Source organism: Lynx canadensis, chromosome F1 (genome assembly GCF_007474595.2).
Source record: "Lynx canadensis isolate LIC74 chromosome F1, mLynCan4.pri.v2, whole genome shotgun sequence".
Lineage (NCBI taxonomy): Eukaryota > Metazoa > Chordata > Mammalia > Carnivora > Felidae > Lynx > Lynx canadensis.
The window spans coordinates 67,481,761-67,505,398 of record NC_044319.2 but is presented as its reverse complement, the minus strand read 5'-3'; the positions used below and the strand labels follow the sequence as shown (position 1 = coordinate 67,505,398).

The 23,638-nt window shown below is 48.9% G+C and overlaps 1 protein-coding gene across 1 annotated transcript; it reads left to right on the top strand.

The window, feature by feature from the left end:
- Nucleotides 1–7,444: 7,444 nt before the first annotated feature.
- On the top strand, nucleotides 7,445–23,632 carry DAP3 (death associated protein 3). Its single transcript, XM_030302080.1, is given in 19 exon segments — nucleotides 7,445–7,975; nucleotides 7,977–8,007; nucleotides 8,128–8,181; nucleotides 11,368–11,490; nucleotides 13,343–13,444; nucleotides 15,458–15,566; nucleotides 15,881–15,973; nucleotides 16,946–17,076; nucleotides 18,288–18,368; nucleotides 18,458–18,610; nucleotides 19,031–19,036; nucleotides 19,110–19,169; nucleotides 20,208–20,399; nucleotides 21,969–22,167; nucleotides 22,466–22,515; nucleotides 22,517–22,551; nucleotides 22,553–22,581; nucleotides 23,312–23,350; nucleotides 23,353–23,632. Coding segments are annotated over 19 exon segments (1,575 nt in total). The 5' UTR covers nucleotides 7,445–7,931; the 3' UTR covers nucleotides 23,397–23,632.
- Nucleotides 23,633–23,638: the final 6 nt, after the last annotated feature.

Genomic DNA, 23,638 nt, shown 5'->3' with positions numbered 1-23,638 from the left:
GCCTTGTCAACAGTAATAACGGGTCCTTGGCCGAGGCCACTGCGTCCGGGGCGGTCTGTTGGGCAGCAACAGCTGGTACGCTGCTCGAGAAGGGCGCTGTCCCGGTAAGATGACAGAAGCACGCGGTGCCTGTCGCGCTCAGTCTGACGCGTACTCCGTGTGTGTCGGTTTCTGCTGCTGCTGCTTCAATAGGGCCGAGTAGCAGTGTGTTTTGGTAAATGGCTTTATTAAGATTCACAACCCATGACAGTCAGGATCCTTAAAGTGCACAGTTCAGTGGTTTTTGATGTAGTCACACAGTTGTGTCATCATTACCACGACCTGGTTTTAGAACACCCTTGTCACTCCGTTCTCCCCTCTCCCGGCCCCTGGCAACCACTGATCTCATTCACTGTGTCAGTAGATGTACCTGTTGTGGACACTTTTTATGCAGTATAATTGGAACGTAGTACACAGCTGGTCTTTTGTAACCGTTTTTCTTTATTTAAAGATTCACCCGTGTTGTAGCATTTATAAGAACTTCGTTTATTGTGATTACTGAATAATATTCCATCGCATGGCTACACCACACTTGGTTTTTATCCGTTTATTGGTTGATGCACATCTGGATCGTTCCCACATTTCGCCTATTAGGAAAAATGCTGCTGTGAGCATTTGTGAACAAGTTTTTGTGTGCACACACGTTTCCATAGGCCCTGGATGTATGGTGGAATTGCCAGGTCATGTGGTAGCTGCGTGTTTAATCTTTCCAGGAGCTGTCAAGCTGTTTTCCAGAGTAGTTGGTTCCATCTTACAACCCCACCAGCGATGTAGGAGGATTCTAGTTTTTCTGCATTCTCCCCAACACCGTCTGTTCTTTGGATTTTAAAGCGTATCACATTATGTTTTTGATTCGCATTTTCCTTTTTTTTTTTTTTTTAATATGAAATTTATTGACAAATTGGTTTCCATACAACACCCAGTGCTCATCCCAAAAGGTGCCCTCCTCAATACCCATCACCCACCCTCCCCTCCCTCCCACCCCCCATCAACCCTCAGTTTGTTCTCAGTTTTTAACAGTCTCTTATGCTTTGGCTCTCTCCCACTCTAACCTCTTTTGATTCGCATTTTCCTAATGACTTATGGTGTTAAACACCTTTTCTTTTTTTTTTTTTTTCTTTTTTTCAACGTTTTTATTTTATTTTTGGGACAGAGAGAGACAGAGCATGAAAACGGGGGAGGGGCAGAGAGAGAGGGAGACACACAGAATCGGAAACAGGCTCCAGGCTCTGAGCCATCAGCCCAGAGCCTGACGCGGAGCTCGAACTCACGGACCGCGAGATCGTGACCTGGCTGAAGTCGGACGCTTAACCGACTGCGCCACCCAGGCGCCCCTTAAACACCTTTTCAACTGCTTCTTGGCCATTGTATATCTTCTTGGGAGAAATGCCTGTTGAAATCCTTTGTCTGTTTTTGAGTTTGGTTGTCTTTGTTGAGTTGTAAAGAGTTCTTTGTATATTATGGATACAAGTCCTTTATCAGATATGATTTGCAAATATTTTCTTCCATTCTGGAGTTTGTCTTTTATTTTCTTCATGGTATCCTTTGAAGCAGAAATTCTGACTTTTGATAAAGTCCAAGTATGTATTTTTATTTTTGTCACTAAGTGATACAAGGTCACAAAGATTTATTCCTATGTTTTCTTATTTTTTTTTAATTTTTAATGTTTATTATTTATTTTTGAGACAGAGAGAGAGAGAGAGTGAGCAAGTGCAGGGGAGGGGCTGAGAGAGAGGGAGACACAGAATCCGAAGCAGGCTCCAGGCTCTGAGCTGTCAGCACAGAGCCGCACGCGGGGCTCAGCCTCACGAACTGTGAGATCGTGACCTGAGCCGAAGTCAGACGCTTAACCAACTGAGCCCCCCAGGTGCCCCTCCTCCTGTTTTAAGAGTTTTATTGTATTAGCACTTCCATTTAGGTTTATGATCTATTTGAGTTAATTTATGTGTGTCATGTGAGGTAGGGGTCAGATTTAATTTTTTTTTTTTAAGGAAAAGGAAAAGGAGGGTTTAAAAAATGACTATTAATTGCTGGTTCATGCAAGAAGTGAATAGTACTGTCATTCTCTGAAAGGTAAAATACTTAGGGAGAACCAGGTTTTGGTTTTTAGTTTTGGCCTTACTGTTTTTTGTTGTTTTTTTTTTAATGTTTTATTTATTTTTGAGACACAGAGAGACAGAGCATGAGCAGGGGAGGGGCAGAGAGAGAGGGAGACACAGAATGGGAAGCAGGCTCCAGGCTCTGAGCTATCAGCACAGAGCCCGATGTGGGGCTCGAACTCACGGACCGCGAGATCATGACCTGAGCCGAAGTCGGACGCTCAACCGACTGAGCCACCCAGGCACCCCATTGGCCTTACTGATTTTTTCCAGCTTATTATTATTTTTTTTAGTTGAAGTGTGGTTGATGCAATGTTACGTTGGTTTCAGGGGTACAACATCATGATTCAGCAAGTTTGTGCTGTGCTCTCCACAAGGGTAGCTGTCGCCTGTCACCGTAGCCATTAGTATCACGGACTGTCTTCCCCCCACTGTACGTTTTAGTCCCGTGATGTACTCATTCCATGACTGGAAGCCTGTACCTCCTGCTTCCCTTCACTCATTTTGCCCATCCCTTCACCCCACCCCCCAGCAGACATCAGTTCTATTACTTATAGGTTTGTTTCTGCTTTTTGTTTATTCATTTTTGGTTTTGAGATTCCATATAGAAGTGAAATCATATGATGTTTCAGTCTTTCTCCTTTCACTTAGCATAGTACACTTTAGGGTCCATCCGTGTTGCAGATGACAAGAGCTCATCCTATTTTGACTGACAGGCCATTACACGTGCACACGCACGTGCACACACATGCTGCACATCTTTACCCGTCGGCCTATTGTCGGACACTATTGTTGCTTCTGTAGTTGGCTGTTACAAGTAATGCTGCAGGAAACATGGGCAGTGCACGGATCTTGTCGAATGAATGCTTTTGTATTCTTCGGGTAAATACCCAGTTCAATTTAATTATTTTACGTGGGATATCCGGTGGTCCCGGCACCGTTTGTTGAAAAGACTCTTCTTTCCCCCCACTGAATTGTCTCGGCACCTGTGTTCGGAGTCAGCTGTGCTGTAAGGGATTCTTTCTGAACTCCCGCTCTATCCCGTTGACTTACATGTGGGTCAGACACGTGTAGTCTACAGACATATGCTAATAGCACACTGTCTTGCTCACTGTGGCTTTGTGGTAAGTTCTAAAGTCAGGATAACGTGGACCCTCCAAGTTTGTTCCTTTTTTGCAAAGCTATTTGTGCTGTTATGGGTCCATTGCATTTCCATATGAATTTTGAGGTCAGCTTGACAATTTCTATAAAAACCGTTGCTGGGATTTTGATAGGAACAATATTTTTAAAGTTTTTGGTCATTTTAAGTCACTGCATTCTCAACGAAACAGTGATGTGATGGAATTTTTTTAAATAGTTAATCTTAAACTATAAAATCTAAAACTGATAGGTCAGGGGCGCCTGGGTGGCTCAGTCAGTTGAGCGTCCGCCCTCGGCTCAGGTCATGATCTCACGGTCCGCGAGTTTGAGCCCCGCGTTGGGCTCTGTGCTGACAGCTCCGAGCCTGGAGCTTTCTGACTTTGGTACAGGCCTTTTCTGACTTCCTTCTCGTTATGCATTTGAGCTCTCCCTGTGAGAAGACTTAAAGAGGGGAAGAGGGCTCTAATGCTGGCGGCAGAGTTGCCTCAGAACGTTACATACCGGTGGTGAGGAAGTGTCCCTTCCAGGTGCACCTGGGAGCTGAGATGGCTTAAAGAGTAAAGAAATTCTTTGTCTCTGGGATTTGTTGTCACATTAAAACAGAGAACAGGATTGGAGAGGGGACACTTCCACGTTGGAAGAGCAGAAGTAGACAGTGCATGGGGTCTGGGAATGTCGGCAGTTGAACGATGCTAGGGACGTAGTTCTAGTTCAGTGATAACTTTGAGGACTTTTGTCTTCATTTTTGCTTCTAGAAGGCTTGAGATAATTACCATTTATCTTTGATTTTATCATCAGTCATTTGTTTTGTGTGCATGTGTGTGGTAAAATACACAACATAAAATTCACCATTTTTTAAAGGTATTAAAAAAAATTTAAGGGGCGCCTGGGTGGCGCAGTCGGTTAAGCGTCCGACTTCAGCCAGGTCACGATCTCGCGGTCCGGGAGTTCGAGCCCCGCGTCGGGCTCTGGGCTGATGGCTCAGAGCCTGGAGCCTGTTTCTGATTCTGTGTCTCCCTCTCTCTCTGCCCCTCCCCTGTTCATGCTCTGTCTCTCTCTGTCGCAAAAATAAATAAACGTTGAAAAAAAAAATTAAAAAAAAAAATTTAAGTTTATTTATGTATTTTGAGAGGCAGCAAGTGCAAGCAGGGGAGGGAGAGAGAGAATCCTAAGCAGGCTCCATGCGGCCAGCACGGAGCCCAACGCAGGCCTCAAACCCACAAACCGGGAGATCATGACCTGAGCCAATATCGAGTCGGATGCTTAACCAACTGAGCCACCCAGGCAACCCCAGATTTACCATCATTTTTCAGTGCACAGTTCTGTGATCTCAAATACACTCACATGTTTGTGGGCCATCACGACCATTCAGCCCCATAATTCTTTACATCTGTACAATCAGTCGGTTTTAATAGGAAATCTGCCCCTTACGTACTTTCCAGTCGTAAGCAATGTGTTTAATTTGTGCTCATGCAAAAGACATGAAGAAAAACTGAAAGGAGAAATCAGTACTCAAGTTTTTCATAGTACGAGTGGCTCTGAGCTTTTATCTTGCAACGCCCTGATTTGTGTATAACCTGAAAAGTAGAATGAGCAAATATTCCTCCCTTCTGCGTTCATTTGGCCTGTCGATAAAGAGTTTTGCTGCAAACAGGTATTTAAAAAGCTGGAAAATGTGGTTTAGTCCACGTTGTTTGCTTTGAGATCAAACTTTTGAGATTCCCCATCCCCCCTTTTTAAGGCAACTTCTGTTATTCTTACCTAAGTCGTGTGTGTGTGTGTGTGTGTGTATACATACGTGTACGTAGCCTTACTTTTTTTTTTTTTTTTTTTAATTTTTTTTTTTCAACGTTTATTTATTTTTGGGACAGAGAGAGACAGAGCATGAACAGGGGAGGGGCAGAGAGAGAGGGAGACACAGAATCGGAAACAGCCTCCAGGCTCTGAGCCATCAGCCCAGAGCCCGACGCGGGGCTCGAACTCACGGACCGCGAGATCGTGACCTGGCTGAAGTCGGACGCTTAACCGACTGCGCCACCCAGGCGCCCCCGTAGCCTTACTTTTAAAAGCAGTGGGAAGGGGCACCTGGGTAGCTCAGTCAGTTAAGCACCCGGCTCCTGATTTCAGCAAAGGTCATGATCTCACAGTCATGAGATTGAGCCCCGAGTCAGGCTTAGTGCAGAACCTGCTTGGGATATTTTCTCTCTCTCTCTCTCAATAAATAAACAAACAAACTTAAAAAAAAAAAAGCAGTGGGGAAATACTGAAGGATTTTAAAGAAGACTTCAGTGGAAAAAATGGATTGGAGAAGTTCATGGCTAGAAGCTGGTAGACCAATTGTTGTAATATGGATACAAGATGACAGTGTCCTGGTATAGAGAGCTGGTCACATTTTCCTGACCAGCATTTCCCGTACTGTCTAAATCATGGTCAGACTAATGGCCCCAATGGCCATAGGCACACGTAGGGGAAGAATTGACCTCAGGACCATGTCATCTGCTCCTTTCTCTCCGGGACCCAGCCCCCCTCCAAAGCTGCAACCCACAGCTGTCCCTTATTGGTGGTTGTACCGGGACACATTGGGAAGATTGGGGAAGCAGGTGGCGTGGGCCAGACATTGTTGGAGTCATGTTGGGATCCTAAGTGGTTTTGGAGTAGAGAAAGTCGAGGTTGAGCAGAGGGCTTAGGGCTGGGAATGAGCTGCTGTGGAAGGTTAGAATTGGCATGGAGGTTAGCTGGCACGGATGGGGGAAGGTGGTGCGAGAGGCGGACAGCTGAGGTAGTTTAGGGGAAGATCGAGGAGAGTTGAGGTTAAGAAAATTGAGCTGGTCAGAGGTGGCACTGGGTGGTGTTGGGTACCGGGTGGTGGTCAGTTGTTAGGGGGTGATGGATGCTGGGTGGTCGTAGTTGCCAAACCCCTCCCAGTTTCCAATTCTCTAGGAGGACTTCAGAGTCAGCACATAGTAGTACTTACCGCTACGAGTTATGGCGGCGAAAGGATACAGCACTGGATGAGCAAAGGGAAAGGACGCCGGGCAAAGTGGAGGAAACCAGGCGCAGCCTCCCGGAGTCCTTTCCCAGTAGAATCACACAGGGCACAGTTACTTCCGCAACAAGGTGTGACAACGGCGTGAGATGTTGCCGGCCAGGGACACTGATTAGATTCACAGTGCCTGGAACTTGGGGTCATGTAGCCCTTATTTTCTTAGCATTACTGAAATAACAGACTCCCAGAAGGAAAGCAGGTATTCAGCCTAAACCACGCGGGCTGTTTCTATAAATACTGTAGACATGGTGAGCCACTCTTACCGTTTCTGGGGATGCTGGGGACTCTCCTGCAATCCAGGTTCCTGGACGGCTGCTCAGAGGCCAGCAGGTGAGCAGGCCTCTCTGGGGACAGCAGCCCGGGGCCTGCCCTTTCGCCCCTCTCTGTGGGGTCCTGGCCGGCAGCAGGTGGGCGGGGTGTGGGGCCGGGTGAGGCAGGGTTCAGAACAGACAGGGTGCAGGGAACAGGGGGCGCCTCCCCTCTGCCTGTGGCGTAAACAGAACTTCGTCTTCAGGCCTGGGTGCTTGGTCACAGCCTCACTCCACCAGCATCCAGGACAGTGATACTAGTAATTTGCAACAACAAAATACTAAGGTTCGAAGACCAAGTGAATTTGGGTTAAAATGAAATACCTTTACCTAGTTTTTCTCAAAGACTTGAAATGTGAAATATGCTAATACGTGTTGTAATTATTCAAGAAATTAAGAGCTGTTCAGCTTTTCTCCGATTTCTCAGCCATAAGAGCATCGGTGCATTTTCTGACTAGTGAGCATTCACCCAAACTCCTTTTGGGAACTGCTGCCATATCGACCTCTGGTTTTCAGACACGGCCCAGGAGCCCTGGAACGCCACGGGTAAAAGGGACCCAAGTCAGTAGGGACCGTGCCCGTATGGTTCGTCACAGTGCGTTGTGCGCCGCGTGGGCGTGTGGCAGCACATCACATGTTTTTTGAATGACTGAATTAAAGAATGCATTGGCATCTTTATTAAACGGTAGACTTGAAACTCGTCTCTTTCCTGGGAAGCCCCCCCCCCCGCCCCCCCCGCCCCGGGTCAGCTTATTCACGGGGCCTGACACACAGCAGGTGCTCTGTCTCGGTTGGATGACTGGAGCACTGCTGTGGCTTCAAAGATTTTGGCTGGAAGAAAGGTGAAAATTATTAGCCAAAAGGAAGCGAAGTGTTACCTGGAGATTCGATTTAATTACGTTATATGAAGAGTTGCGTATAAGTATTTTAAACATCTTTCAGCTCCCAAGAGATTAGGGTTATTTTTCTGAGATATTTTCAACATACAATTGAATACAAAAAAACACAAGATACAAAAATAGTAAAACAGAACTCCTGTCCCCATTATCCAGATTAGAAGTAGATCATTCCCATTCTCTGTGCTTTGCACAGTCCTGCCCTTCACCTCCGCCCAGGAGTCAGCATTATTCCCAATGTGCTGATCCTTTCCCCTCCTCTGTCTCCCAGTGTCACCACGTATATGTATATTCCCCAATGAATGAATGAACGAAGATAATTGTATCTGTGCTCCCGGTGACAGTGTGTCCCCAGGGCTTCACAGCCTCTGTGACACTCACTCTTGTCCTCCTTTTTCCCAGCATGCTGACTGAATGGCAGCTCTCTGTGCTGGTTTTGCTTACATTTCCCGATTTGTAATGAGGATGAAAATCTTTCCGTGAGTTTAGTAGCCATTTGTTTTCCTTTGAAAAGTTTTCTGTGTCTTCTGCCCTTTCTGTACATATTCTAGGTACGGATCCATCACCCAGGTGACTTTTCCCTTTCCACTGTGTTTCAGATCGCAGCGGTGATGCTGACCAGGACGTCAAGGCTCGTGTCCGGGGCCCGGCGGGTGAGTCCTGACTGAACCGCGAGCTCTGTGCAGACTGTCTGTGGGTGGGTTTCTCATTTCGAGACGGGTTCGTTGTGTCCAGAACGAAGTCCTCTGGAGAGCTTCGGCCAGCCAGCGCTTCGGTGTCCAAGCTGACGCTCGGAGAGCAGCCACAATTCCTTTCCTCTGCCACGCGCTTCGCTGCAGGCCGCCCTGCCACTCCGCAGGTAACCGGTCTCAGCAGAACGGCGGTGTTCCAGAATTCACCCTGTGGTTGGAGAATTAACATTAAAAAAATACAGATAAATAAGCTTGGTTGCGGTTCTTTATTAACTTTTATTATTGTCTACCTGGATTAATGATTATGAAAAACAAGTTGCTGGGCGCCTGGGTGGCTCATTTGGTTGAGCATCTGACTCTTGATTTCGGTTCAGGTCATGATCTCCCCATTCATGAGATTGAGCCCCATGTCAGATTCTGTACTGGGTGTGGAGCCTGCCTGAGGTTCTCCCTCCCTCCTTCCATCTCTCTCCCCCCACTTTCTCTTCCCCCCTCCTCCCCTCTCTCCCTCTCCCACTCCTCTTCCGCCTCTCCCCCACTCCCACTCTTTCTCTCAAAATAAATATATTTTTAAAAGGGCCCAAGATGGAGTCACTTATAACAAAAATAAGTAAGTTGCTTATTTAGACTTTCAGCATCTGATTGTTGAATAAACCATAAACCATAAATCAATGAATCATATATAAAAAAGACCATTATGTCACCTTCCTCCATTCTTTCATTTATTGAGCACATATTTTCTCAGTACCTGCCATGGGGCAAGTGCACAGGACTCTAAGGGGACTCATTTCACCATCGATGGTTAATGCCGTGTTGGGCATTTGTCATGTGCCAGGCACTGTGCTAAGTGCTTTATTTCTTGCGATCTTCATGGCTGGCCCGGGACGGAGAGAATATTGTTGCTTCACAGATGCAGAAATTGAGGGTTAGAAAGGCTAAGTAAGTTGCTTCAGGTGACACTGTGTGAAGCTGTGGAGCCCAGACCAGATCCCTGGTCCGTCAGCTGCAAAGCCCGTGGCCTCAAGCGTTGTGCCGCGCCGCAGGTCATGGCCCGTGCTCTCCGGGAGCTCAGGGCCCGGTGGCGGAGTCACGAATAAACGGAGGCTGCGGGGTGGTGCTGGGACACCCGGGCGGGATCAACGGGGCCCCCAGGGAGCCCCCGGACCCGAGTGCTGATGGGTGCGAGCCAGGCCAGGAGGGCTCCACGCTTCCATCCGCCCTTTTAATTACAGCCTAGATGGTCCCAAGGGGGAGCCCTTCTTTCCGTAGGACTCCTTTTCCCAGGGGTTCGTGATGAAATGTGTGCAGGTAAAATAACCCATCGTTAGAAAATAAAATGAAAAACACAAAACCAAGGCTCAGAGGGATGGATTGTGGCCTCAGCTAATCACATTAAAGGGTAAAATTTGTTCTTCCTCAGTGGCGGACAAGAAAGACCTGAGGCTAGACTGCAGTGAGAAGTCAGTGAGTGGAATTCTGCGCTTTTTGTAGATTGATTTAAAGTAACCTTGATCAGGGGCGTCTGTGTGGCTCAGTCGGTTGAGCGTCCGACTCTTGATTTCTGCTGGAGTCATGGCCCAAGGGCTGTGGGATCGAGCCCCGTGTCAGGCTCCGGGCCGAGCATGGAGCCTGCTTGGGATTCTCTCTCTCTCCATCTGCCCCCCTCCCCTGCTCGTGCGTGCTCTCTCTCAAAAACCGAATGTTGTTCTGCTCAGGAACCGCATGATGTTCATTCTGGAACATGCAGAGATTGTTTTCCCTGCAAACACGACACTGGGCGGTGCCGTGTATAACATTGTAAGGAGTAAGGAATCCATTTTGCTAGGTTTTAATTTGCTGCAAAAAGCAGTTAACTAAAAAAAAAAAAAAAAAAAAAATCATAGGATTCTTGTAGAAATACCACCACCTTGTGGCCCTTGAATAGCTTTAATTTTCTGTTTGCTCCTCTTAGAGACCTTGTGCTTTGTCTCCGGTTAGAATTGAGAAAACTGGGTAGTACCAATACCAGGGCGTATTATTCAGGTTGCTGTGCTGATGTAGCCGACCCTGAATTCTCATTGGCTTAACACCACACGATGCTGTTTGTGTCGTTACGTGTTTTGTTTGGCTCTTGCCACCGCTGCATCTCCAAGATGGTTTGCAGGCAAGTGCCGTGTGGGAAGCGGTCGTGTGGGGTGAAGGCGCCATCTCGGCACGCTGAGTTTAAGGCTGGAACGATTATTTTGTGCCACCTCATAAAAGTGTACTCATTTGGGTTCCCCGACAGCTTTCTAGCTGGTATTTTTGCCTCTAAATTGCCTCTTTGTCTTTCGTAGTCCCAAAGATCTGTCCTCCCAACGAAAATGTTTAACCTGCAGCTAATCAGAAAGCATGGCTGGTGCCCTGCCCATGTCGAATTAAGACTCAAAGCGTCTGCGTGCTGATCACGGCCACGGGGGGGGGGGGGGGGGGGACTTCAGCCTACCCTTCTAGTCTCTTGCTGCGTAAACTCCATTTTCCAGCCCTACAGTGAATCTTTTCATTCCTACTAAGGCCTGTTACCCTTAAGCTCAGTTTTGGGGAGGGTTCTCCAGTCAGCATTTGCTCAGATCTGTCTCTGGAATATCACCCCCCCCCCAGCCTGACCTCTCCTCAGTTTGGGGGTGTCCGTGAGCCGTGTGCGAAGTTGCCCGCAGAGCGGATTCCTTCATTCCTCATCATACATCCTTAACCAGAGATGGTTCCAGGGCACGGCTGGCAAGAGAACTGCTGCCGAGAGTGGGATAATACCCCTCGCCTGGGAACGCTGCACTAACCCCGTCAATGACAGAGGCAACCCCGATTACTGGGCGGATGAGAAGGGGGCGGTCCCGGCCGTGGCCGTGGACGAGGGCACCCTGCCCCCGGCCGGCCTTGGCCGTGCTGTGCTCCTGAACGGTCTCCGGATTTGTCCGCTTCCATGTGGGACAGGGCCCTGTCCCCACAACATGAGCCTCAACAGAGTCCGAGTATGAGTAACGGGCTTGGACTTTGAGAATTATGAAAATAAGCGTTCTTTTGACGTAAAACTAAAACGTGTACCACAGTTTCCCTGTTGCGGACATGGCTCGAAACCTCAGTTTTGTAGCAGGCATTAACTTTACAACATGGAAACGGTTTCTTTTCTAGTTGGACCCTGGACGACTTTTGCACGCGGGGTCCCAGGCCCCCCAAAGCCTTGCCGCTCCCCTGGACAACCAGGCCCCAGATGATAGTCCCAGAGCAGTTTCCCGCACCAGTGAGAAGGACCCGGTGAGTTGCTGGCGCGTATGTGGATTTTCAAGTCTTGCAATTTGTGTCTCTATCGTTCTGTGTATCGGGAAAACCGAAAGCGGGAGAGACCAGGCAGGTCTTCATGCGGTCACTCAAGAGCGCGTTCCGCGGCCCAGAGCGCCTCTTCCCCGTCACGGGCTCTGGTAACCTAACACTCGGCTGGGCCAGTCCACACCTGTTCTGGCTTAATCCCTGCCACAGAGGCCTGCTCGTGCCCAGGATTTGGCCGGCATAAGGCGGGTACGCAGTACATGTACTGCGTGAATACTTAAGCTGGTAGTTGTCGATCTTGCTGTGCGGTGGGTCGGCAGACATGGCCTTACGGACAAGGTAGTATTTCAGGCTTATGAGCCAAAGTGGTCTCGGTCACAACTGCTTAGGTGTGCCATAGACGAGTGGGTGTGGCTGTGTGCCAATAAAACTTTATTCACAAAAATGGGTACGCAGCCATAGTTTACCGACCCCGGTATGGAGAGTCCGAAAGAAATCAACTTGCTTGCCCAAGATCACATAGTAGGGCACGTACAGAACTCAGTTTTCCCATTAGTCTGTCTGGTGCTATTTTCCACCTTCCTGAGTGGACTTCCTAGTATCTGGAGGGAGCACTAACTTGATGCGCTGAGAAGAACACAGTGTGTTTGTACCCAGCAGTACCCAGGGTTGCATTTTCTGGCACAGGCCCCTCAGGCCGGATGCTGATTTGTCCCTTTCCCCGGCGTTCGTGGCCTCTCATAAATGCCATTAGTCGTGTGCTCTGTGCTTCCATGTGAAGGGAACCAATAGCTTTTCTTCTCCTTTTTTGTACCTGGCCTGCCCCCGGAGTCTCCCCACCTTAACACACGCTGCGCACGTGGACGGGGTGGGGAAGAACTCGTCACCCGAGACACCGTCTCAGTAGGGTGTTTTGTGTATGTCTCTAGCATTCACCTACTTTCAAAAGCAGAAAATAAACTGAATAAGTGAATGAAGTCACTGAAGTGTTTTTGAGCTCTCCCTGTAACTGTAGTCCCTTTATCTCCAATTCCTCTGGAGTTTCTATGGAAACAGCGGTATGCAGATGATCTTGTCACGTGACTGGAACATCTCCATACCCAGCACAGAAGAATCCAGATGGCAAGAATTGTCTCTTACCTCCACATGTAGGGTGTATGTTGCCGAGCAACTGGCTTCGTCATTTAGGCCGAGAGCAGCTTTATATACACGCTGTGGATTTGAGGACAACAGCCAGCCAGCACTTTTTGTCTAAGCTAAGAGATGAAAGACAGTGGGGTGCGTGGGGGGGCTCAGTCGGTTAAGCGTCCACTGGCCCAGGTCATGACCTCACGGTTCGTTGAGTTCAAGCCCCGCGTCGGGCTCCGTGCTGACAGCTTGGAGCCTGGAGCCTGCTTCGGATTCTGTGTCTCCCTCTCTCTCTGCCCCTCCCCTCCTCACACTGTCTCTCTCTCTCAAACACTAAAAACAATTTTAGAGGCTTCCAGGTGGCTCAGTCAGCTAAGCGTCCAACTCTTGATTTCAGCTCAGGGTATGATCTCGCAGTTCGTGCGTTCAAGCCCCACATCAGGCCCTGCGCTGACAGCTCGCAGGCCTGTTTGGGATTGTCTCCCTCTCTCTACCCCTCCCCTGCTCCCGCTCAGTGTATCTCAAAAATAAATCTCTATTTCAGAAACTGAAAAAGATTTTTTTATTCAAAAAAAAGAAGAAGAAATGAAAAGAGCTCGTTCCTAGCCCTGAGAGATGAAGTTTCCCTAGTATGGTCTAGTGGGCCCTTTCCATTTAAGTGTCACTTTGTCTCTGGCCCCGTTCACACCTGTCTGCATTTTTTGTTCTGCAGGCCAGGCATGGGGAGCAGCATGAAGGTCTCCACTACAACATCCCCCTCCAGGACATGAGGACCCTGTTCCCCCACAGCCTGCCTCCTCGCTTTTCCATGCAGGTGCTCAGGAGGGGAGGGAGAGGGAGCTGCCGGTGGCGGAGGGTGGGATTAAATGGGTAGAAAACTATAAAAGATGGAATTTGAATCTAAAACAGATGAATTCAGCTATTGACTATCTTTTGTGAATAGTGCTGTGACTATCGTTATTTTAAGTCAGCGTTTATTTGTGGTTAATCATCGGAGGCAGGCAAAAATGTTCTTAGATAAACCTGTCGCACTGCTTTCGTGTTACCCACCTAACAGATTTCTAGAGACTTCGGCGTTCAAATAACTATAATAAATTTAAAATCTGTCTTAGCAAAACACCACGAAAATGACCGCCATGCTCTAGAAAACAAAATCATGATGTAGAGCCAAGCAGAAGTGATACTTGGAATAGACGCATTATTGTTCTTCATTCTCCTGGGTTTTCAGAAAATGTAGTTTCGAGGTTGTAACTTCAACCCAAAGATGTAATCTTGGGTTGCTTTGCAGACACTGAAAGAATTCATGATTAACTGCAGGCGTGGTTTGTTGGCGTAACTGGTCCTTTGGACTAATCCCGCTGAATTACTTTCAGCCTCAGAAATCGTTCCTTTCTGAAAAAGCAGGCTTGATGGTGCAGGTGATTTTAGCTCAGGAGCCAGAGGACGGCTTCCCTCTGTGTGCTTTGTTTCAAGAGAGGAGACGAGACACTACTAAGGGAGCTCATTCTAGGCCACAAACAGCCTTGGCATCAAAACTCTTAAATGTGGAACTAGGGCACAGCCAGAAGAAGTGGTCTGTAATGGCACTTGAACCGTTTAAAGACCTTTGCCGGGAGGCCTCTAGCTGGAGGGCCGTGAGGGCCCAGCGCTAATCGTCTCCGGTTGCTTCCAGACCAGCGTGACCACCAGTGCTCTGCAGAGAATTACTCCTACGTTCTTTCCATAATTGCCATTTATGTGAAGGCCAACCCCCTCACCATTGTAGTTCTGTCATATTGCCTAATATGGCATTGCTGTTTTAATGTCTGTATCGTGTTCTTGAAGGTTTCGCTTTCCGTTAAGTTTGAACTTGCCCGTCAAGTCCTTCTCCGGTCCAATTGCGTGGTTAGGATTTCTTCAGAAAACACCAACGCAATTTTAATCCTTATCTGATACACTTGTGAGTAGTTCTTGTTAGATATTTGTTCTTGTCAGCAGACATTGTTGAATACTTTATGTGCACAGTGGTGTCACGCACACCTGTGCTTCCCAGATTTTTCCACGGAAGTACTCCTGGTGACCAGAGACAAGCAGGGACGGAACTTTCTGTGTCAGTGCTCTGGCATGTCTGTGTGCCGGTGTGTCCAGCATGGGCGGGGCAGCAGCTGGTCACACCTGCTCCTGAGCTGTCACGTATATATTTCCAGAGAAATGTCCAGATGGTTCCAGTAATAAGAATTAGCTAAAAATAGATTTAAAACAATTAACATTTAGAAGCACCTGGGTGGCTCGGTTTAGCGTCTGACTTCGGCTCAGGTCATGATCTTATAGTTCGTGAATTCAAGCCCCACATCCGGGCTCTGTGCTGCCGGCTGGGAGCCCGGGGCCTGCTTCGGAGTCTGTGTCTCCCTCTCTCTCTGCCCCTCTACTTGCACGCCCGCTCTTTCTCTCTTAAATAGAAACATTAAAAAAAATAAAATAAAACGTTCGTTAAATACTTACCATGTGTCAGACACTTTGTTAAGGACTTTACATTCTTTTATAATACTTTTATTAATCCTAACTGGTATACACAGCTGTGTTACAAGATATCTACAGACGTTTGTAGATTTCAACTAATGATGTAGTATCTGCTTCATTAATAGAAATAATCAGAAGGTGACTATTGTGTTACTGGTGTGGGACAGTGTGTTTCAGATTTAGCCAAATTATATGGGTAGATTTTCAAATTCAATAGCAACCATCTCTTCAGTGACTAAATGAAAACTAGGCACTTGGATGCTCTGGCTGCTGCATCAGGCTCAGTGTGTCGCACACCCCATGCCCCCTCCTCTTCTTCATCCATTAGGTGAAAACGTTCAGTGAAGCTTGTCTGATGGTAAGGAAGCCAGCCCTGGAGCTTCTGCATTACCTGAAAAACACCAATTTTGCCCACCCTGCTGTGCGGTATGTTCTCTGTATCCTTTCCGGCCTGCCCGAGCTGTCTTGGGCCAACGGGGGGAAAGAGGAAATCAAAAAGTGCTATTTGGGGGGCACCTGGATGGCTCAGTCGGTTAAGCGTCCGACTCCGGCTCAGGTCGTGATCTCGCGGTTCGTGAGTTCGGGCCGCGCGTCGGGCTCTGTGCCGACAGCTCGGAGCCTGGAGCCTGCTTCGGATTCTGTGTCTCCCTCTCTCTGCCTCTCCCCTGCTCGTGTTCTCCCTCTCAGAAAGTGCTGTTTGTTGACAGAAGTGTCCTTCCAATGACATTTTCTTTAACCACAGGTGCTTTAGATGGGGAGAAAGGGACAGGAAAAACCCTCAGTCTTTGCCATGTTATTCATTTCTGTGCAAAGCAGGACTGGCTGATCCTGCACGTTCCGGATGGTAAGAACTTCCTTTCCTCACTGTTGAGGTGGTCGGATGGGGCCCGGGGGGCCCACGGGGGCTCCGAAGAGGCCTCTGCTCCCGATGCAGGCCAGTGTGAGCTGCTCGGTCATGACCTCATGGTGGCCACAAGTGGGGTGCATGGTGAGGTCAGCGTAGCACCAGGAGGTTCAGTGGAAGCTTCCTGGAAACTTCTGAAGTAAGAATGGAGCATTCTGGCCCAGCAGTCCTCACTTTGATGTAGCGCCCAAGACCGTAAGCTCCCTCCTTCGAGGTCAGCACAGGCTCTGTTGCCTTCAGTGAGCAGTTCTGATTAGCCGGGGGAACTCTGACACGGGCTGTTCATCAGCATTCCAGAGTCGTCAGCATGGGTCTTAGAACTCTCTTCCTTTGCATACACCCCACGTTTTATTTGGTGTTGTGTGAGCACCCGTGTTTTCTAACTACGTTTAAAAACTGCCAGGAAGCTACAGTGACCTTTCGTCCACGTGGTGTGCCTCGTGTCCAGACTGTAACCAGAAGGTCTGATCTCACAAGGGCCAGCCCAAAAGTGACCCTTTGAAGCAAGGAGACTTCAAGAAATATGCAGTGGGTTCTTAACAACACGGTTTAAACTGTGCTGGTCCACTTACACACAGATTTCTTGGAGTAAATAGTGTCTTGTAGATGTACTTTCTCTTATGATTCTCTTAGTCACATTTTCTTTTCTCCAGCTTGTTTCACTGTGAGAATACAGTTTGTAACGCATATGGTATCCAAAATGTTTGTTAATCGACACTGTGTTATCAGGAAGGCTTCTGGTCAGCAGTAGGCAATTAGTAGTTAAGTTTTGGGGGTCAGAAGTCATTCACAGATGGTCAACTGTATACGGGAAGCTAAAGCCATTTCCCACAACTGAAAGAGGCAGAGAGGATTTTGAGTTGAATACAGTCAGCTCCTGCCTGCTTTGTTTCCACGTGTGTTTGTTTCCAGCTCATCTCTGGGTGAAGAGCTGCCGGAGTCTTCTGCCCTCCACCTACAACAAGCAGCGTTTGGACCAACCTGCAGAAGCTTCCATCTGGCTGAAGAATTTCAAAACTACAAATGAGCGTTTCTTGAGTCAGGTGACCAGATTCCCAGAAGCTTGATGCCGGACAGTCTTTATTTTATTGTTTTATTTTTCAGTGTACTTATTTGAGAGAGAGAATCTAAAGCAGGCTCCAGGCTCTGAGCTGTCAGCACAGCCCTATGTGAGGGTCGAACCCATGAGCCATGAGATTATGACCTGAGCTGAAGTTGGACATTTACCAACTGAGCCACCCAGGCACCCCTAATTTTTTTTATTGTTTATTTTTGAGAGAGAGAGAGAGACAGAGTGCAAGTAGGAGAGAGGAAAGGAAAGAGGGAGACTCCAGGCTCCAGGCTCCCAGCACAGAGCAGGCTCCAGGCTCCCAGCACAGAGCCCAAAGTGGGGCTCGAACCCCTGAACCGTGAGATTGTGAGCCAAGCCAAGGTCGGATGCTTAACCAACTGAGCCACCCAGGCGCCCCAATGCGGACAGTCTTTCAATAGACTTTATCTTCTTCGTGTCTTGAGCATTTCCGTGCAAAGAATGGACTATGGAAAACTAGCATTGTAGCTGGGATCGCTATGCCATTCTGTATTTCTTTCATATGTTCTATTGGCAGCTCACAACCTGAAACTTGCTCGTCTGTGTGAAATAAAGAAGCGCCATGAGCTGTCCCCGTGCAGTCCAGATGGATTCATTGACTTTTCCAAAGCTACAGCCTCAAATTCTCTAAAGCACATTTTCAGCTACATAAGTTTCTCCAGATGAGGTCTTTCTTGAAACCAGAAATGTATTGGTAAAATGGTTCTTTGCTCTAGTGATTCTCGGATACAATCTCTAGGCCAAGAGTTTTCAACTCTGGTTGTAAATCAGAGTCTCTTCGGAGCTTGTTATAAATGTGGATACCAAGGCCTCATCCCAGACCTTTTTGGTCAGAATCCCTTGTGGGTTTTGGTTTTAAGCTTTAGGCAGAAAAGGGCTAGAAAGCATTCCCTTCCATACTGAAGTCTCTTACAGGGCTTAAAATATAGGGACGCCTGGGTGGCTTGGTCGGTTAAGCCTCCAACCCTTGATCTGAGCTCAGGTCTTGATCTCAGGGTCCTGAGTTCAAGCCCTGTGCTGGGCATCAAGCCTACTTTTCAAAAAAAGAAGGAAAGAAAAATAGATTAAACCCGACTGTAAACAACCTTACCTTCCTCCCTTCTCAGGTACAGATGGGTTCATCTTTAGGCTAAGTGGCCTTTTTTGGTTTTTGTTTGCTTTTAGATAAAAGTTCAAGAGAAGTATGTCTGGAATAAGCGAGAGAGCACGGAGAAAGGCAGCCCTCTGGGAGAGGTGGTGGAACAGGTATGAAACAAGACAGCGGCCGCCCTGTCCTCTGTCACAGCAGGGGAGGCCTCTTCTGGGACCGCCAGCCCCACCTCTCTCCCCTGCAGGGCATCATGCGGGTGAAGAACGCCACGGATGCAGTCGGGGTTGTTCTCAGAGAGCTCAAGGGTCAGAGTTCTTTGGGCGGGTTTCGCCTCCTGGTGGCAGTGGATGGAGTCAACGCTCTCTGGGGAAAGACCACACTGAAAAGAGAAGATAAAGCCTGGTAGGAAAACTGGGTTTCTCTACTCTGGTTACTCTGACTCCGGCACTGGCACACGGAGGCCGGGACTTGGCCTTGTAGCCCAGGCGGCATGTCGCCTCGCCTTAGGAGTATTTGAATTAGGAGAGGGGTCCGCCGTCCATTGAAAAGGGAGAGCGTCTAGAAGGGCACGGCACAGCAGAAGCTGTTTTGTCAGTTTTTTTCCTTCTCTTCTGTCTCCTCAGTGGGGCTGAGTGATGGCTTCTGTGTGCAGGCGGTCAGACCATGCTTCTGCAGCCAAGAGCAGAAACATCGAGGGAGGCGGTGGTGTGGGCCCAGGCCGCTCTCTCCCTTGCTGACAGGTTTTAATCAGAAACCTGGCAGAGTGGGGCACGTGGCCGCAGGCAACGTGGTCACAGAGCAGTGCAGGATTTTGTAGTCCTTGGTCTCGGGCGGGCACCCACACAGACCAAGGACTGACCTCGGCCCCGTCCCCCCCCTTCCCACCGACCCGGCAGGTGGCCCCCGAGGAGCTTGCGCTCGTGCACAACCTGAGGAAAATGGTGAAAAACGACTGGGTGAGTATGTGCGACGCCTGATAGTTTTCGGCTCCGATTTTACACCCAGAAAGTTCTTGTATCTTCCTTAATTGCCCTAGCAGTGCCGAAGTTTAAAATCGGATATTGGGGGCGCCTGGGTGGTGCAGTCGGTTGAGCGTCCGACTTCGGCCAGGTCACGATCTCGCGGTCCGTGAGTTCGAGCCCCGCGTTGGGCTCTGGGCTGATGGCTCAGAGCCTGGAGCCTGCTTCCGATTCTGTGTCTCCCTCTCTCTCTGCCCCTCGCCCGTTCATGCTCTGTCTCTCTCTGTCCCAAAAATAAATAAACGTTGAAAAAAAAAAAAATTAAAAAAAATAAAATAAAATAAAATCTGGATATTTGGTTTCCTATCTTCCTGCTCGCCTTGAATACAAGCCACTGTACTTAAATCCTGGCATACTTTGACTCTGCAGTTGTTCAGGGTGGTTTTATATCTTACCAACTTCGGAAAAGATTTTGATAAATTGAAGATCACATAGCAGTTTGCCGTCAGCGCCACACCAGAAGTGATAACCTACTTAGTTGCCATTCAGCTGTACTAAAAATCGACAGGTAATTAAAATGCACTTTTCTGGGGCGCCTGGGTGGCTCAGTTGGTTAAGCGTCCGACTCTTGATTTCAGCTCAGGTCGTGATCTCAGGGTTCATGGGATAGAGCGCCACGTGGGGCTGAGCAAGGGGTGTGGAGCCTGCTTGGGATTCTCCCCGTCTCTCTGCCCCACCCCCATGCATGCTCACACTCTAATTAAACTTCTAAAAAAATAAATAAAATGCATTTTTCTTCTTTGCATTTTTTAAAAATATTTTTTAACATCTTTATTTGAGAGACAGAGAGAGAAAGACACAGATTCCGAAGCAGGCTCCAGGCTTGGAGCTGTCAGCATAGAGCCCGACCCTGGGCTCAACCCACGAACAATGAGATCATGACCTGAGCTGATGTCCGTCACTTAACCAGCTGAGCCACGCAGGCGCCCCACTTTTTCACCTTTTTCTAATTCAGCTTTTTGTCCTTTCTTTCAGCATGGAGGCACCATCGTGTTGACTTTGAGCCAGACTGGATCCCTCTTCAAGCCACGGAAGGCCTATCTGCCTCAGGAGCTGCTGGGAAAGGTCCAATCTTTAGAAAATCTGGTTCCCCTTAGTCACTTTGTCAAAAGAGATCTCTTTTTCTTTTTGGACATAATTACAGACTTGGAGAACAACCATATTCATGTATGACTTCACCCAGATTCCTGAACGCTAACACTTTACCATATTTGCTTTCTTCTTCTCCATTTTTCCCCTGAATTATGTGACAGTAACCTGAGACACGATGCCTCTTTTCTTAAATAACACGTATTTCCTAAAATCAGAGACATTCTAAATATAGAACCACAGCACAACTGTCAAAATCAGGAAACTGGCATCGACAGAACGCTGTTACCTAATCTGTAGGACTTCTAACTTTCCCAGTCACCCCACATCCTTCACAGAGACAGAAAGTCCCCGGATCGTGCGTTTGATGGTCTTGCTCTGTCATCTCCTTCAAGGGGGGACAGTGCTTCAGTCTTTGAATATTTAGATCTGTGTGTTTGAAGCGTACTGGCCACTGTGGGTTATCTTACGGCTTGGCTGGTGTTGTCTCCTGATCATGTGCAATGGTAGCCGGAGGGCTGGGTCTCTATGGTATCCAGCATCGGGAGGCGCCTGTGAGACCCAGTTCTCCCAGTGACTCCAGGGGGAAGGTTGGACACTTGGCTAAGGTGCTGTCTGTCCATCTGGGTTCTCGGCAGTAAAGTTACTATTTTCCTCGTGTAACAAGTACGAATAAATGGACACCTACTTTGAAACTAGGTAAATACCTGTTACTCCTCAAGCCTTCCCTTACTGGTTTGAGCATCCACTTGTGATTCTCCCCAGAGTCCAGTGGAGAGATTTGCAAAATGGTATTTTCTAGCTCTCTTGTGTCTTCTACACGGATCCCTTGGCTTTCTGTCACGTCCAGGAACTTTCCTTCCCCACTCCTTTCTTTCCAGGCGGACATACAGGCTCCTCTTTCATGAGCTTCAAACCTTTACTGTCATTATTGATTTGGGTGCTTCATTTGTCCCAGATCTGGCCTGGAAAAGCCCCTTCGGGGTGGCTTCTGTGCCCTCTGCACATGCCCCCATCAGTCTGCAGGCCCTGATTTACTTCTTGGCAAGAAATAGGTTCCACACTCATCTCGTCCCTTCTATGCCCCCGTCCTAGCCATTCCTCCAGGCAGCCCTGATTCACGTTCGAGGAGAACGGTTATTTACTTACCACGGCCCGGGAGGCGCCTGGCTGGCTGAGGTGGTGGAGCGTGCGACTCGATCTCAGGGTCGTGGGTTCAAGCCCAACATCGTGTGTGGCGCCTGCTCTACAGAAGTGTTTAAAATATGCTCCCTTTAAGAGGTGGAACCAAATTCCCCACCTCTTGAGCGTGAACTGGATCTTAGGTACCAAGATGTGAGTGCCAGGTGTGCTCATAGTTGCTGGGGCATCGCTGCTAGGAAGTGTGAAAACAGACACACACGTGTGTACTGTACTCATATCTGTGTCCGTCTGTACACACCCATACTTGTCTAACATTGGTTAGAAAACCATGTGTTCACACGGATACGGGCTCGCATCACAGCGTCCCCTTACCCCTTCCCCCTTCCCGTACCTGGAACCCTCACCTCCAGCAGTAAGAAGGCCACTCTCGCATCCCGTGGACGTGTCAGCGCAGTCCGAGGTGGCAGAGTAAGCTGCGTGACCTCTCGCCCTGGACTCTGTGAGAACGGAGCCGCAGACTGGGGGCCAGTGTCTGCCCAGCGTGGCCGTGTCCGGCTGCGGGGCCCCCGGGCCAGGGCTCTGTTCGGAAGCTGGGGGAGTGTCCCTCCTCTGCCCGTGTTCGGCCTGAGATCTGGAATCCAGTTTGATCTACTTGTTTCCGTTCACGTTCCATCTACTGGGTCTTTTTCCGCATCCTTATCAAGTTTGTTTCCTATTTTGAACTTACGAGGGGTCAAATGGTTGTTGACTACTGGAGTCAAAACCGTAAAAAAATGTTTTAAATAGGTACGTATATCCACATGTTGAATATCCATGTAAACCCCGCACGCAGAAGACTCCTGTCTTGTGCATACGGCCCAGTGGCCGTGAGGGGCCGGGCGGCCCGTGAGCAAGCAGAGGGCGGAAGAAAACAGACCTTGCCGTCCGCATGTTCGAGTGCATTTGCTCTCTCCTCCGGCTCGTCACTTAACGGACACTGTCTTCATCCTTTCCTTCTCCAGGAGGGATTGATGCCTTGGATCCCTTTATTCCCATCCTGGTTTCCAACTACAGGCCCGAAGGAGTTTGAAAGTTGTATTCAGTATTTCTGAGAACAGTTGGCTCCAACATGAGAAAGGTAGGTTAATTTTTCGGGGTTTTATTGTTCAGAGTCCCACTGAGTCAGAGCCATGACCTCTTCTTCCCTCGGCAGCACCTGTAACTTGTACTTCCCTTTTTCCCTTTATCCTGACCCCTCTCTGGCTGGCTGCAGGGTGTGGAGAGGGGTGGGGGAGGGGCAGTTAATTTACAAAAAACAAGGACATCTCTCCCCAGATTCTCATGGTCCAGAATCCGGTGCTCGCGGAAAGAGGCGGCCAGGCCAAGGCCAGCCGTCCGGGGAGGGCGGGGGGAGCTGTCAGCTCTACCTGCCCTGTGTGCACGCAAGCATTCAGCAAGCATTCAGCCGAATGCCGTCTGTTTCGGTCTCGCCCCCCCTCTGGGCGCGGGGGGGGGGGGGAGACGAAAGGCTGACCGCTCTCTAGGTGGTCGGGGTGGGTTATCCGGGAAGGGAGGGAAGGGTGTGGAGCAGCTCCTGCACATGGCGGGCTGGGGGCACGGCTGGGGAGATTTCTAAGGGGGTCAGCAGGGTTGACAAGTGCTAGAGGCCAGATGTTCTTGGCTCAGAGGGAGGCAGATGCTGAGCCAGAGGAATAAACACAGAAAAGGTGGTCGCTTACCGGGAGAAAGGCTCTGGAAGCGAGGCCTTGGGAGTGTCACGTGGCCGGTGCCGACAGAGTTTTTGGGGTAACGGTGCTGCAGGAGACAACTGCCAGCTTGTGTGGTCTGCTCCCCGCCCCCCACCTTAGCTCACACAGAAGAAGGGAAAAAGGAGCTTCTGTTCCTGAGTACGCAAACCCTGGACAGCTGGAGCGGCTGTGCGCCCACCTTTGAGCCACGGTCACGACGCGCGCGGACGACAGTGGACGTTTCCTTTCACAGACCCCGTCGGGTGGGGGGGCCACACGGTCCACGGACAGAGGCCCCTGTGCCGCAGGCGGCTCCCCGTGAAGTGACCATGTGGCAGTAAGGTGTGCTCTTGTTCCCGAAACTCGTGAGAGCTTATCAGGGGTGGTTTTCGTACTGTAAGTGATTATGGATCTGTCCTAAAAATAAATGATCCTTCTTAAGTGTTG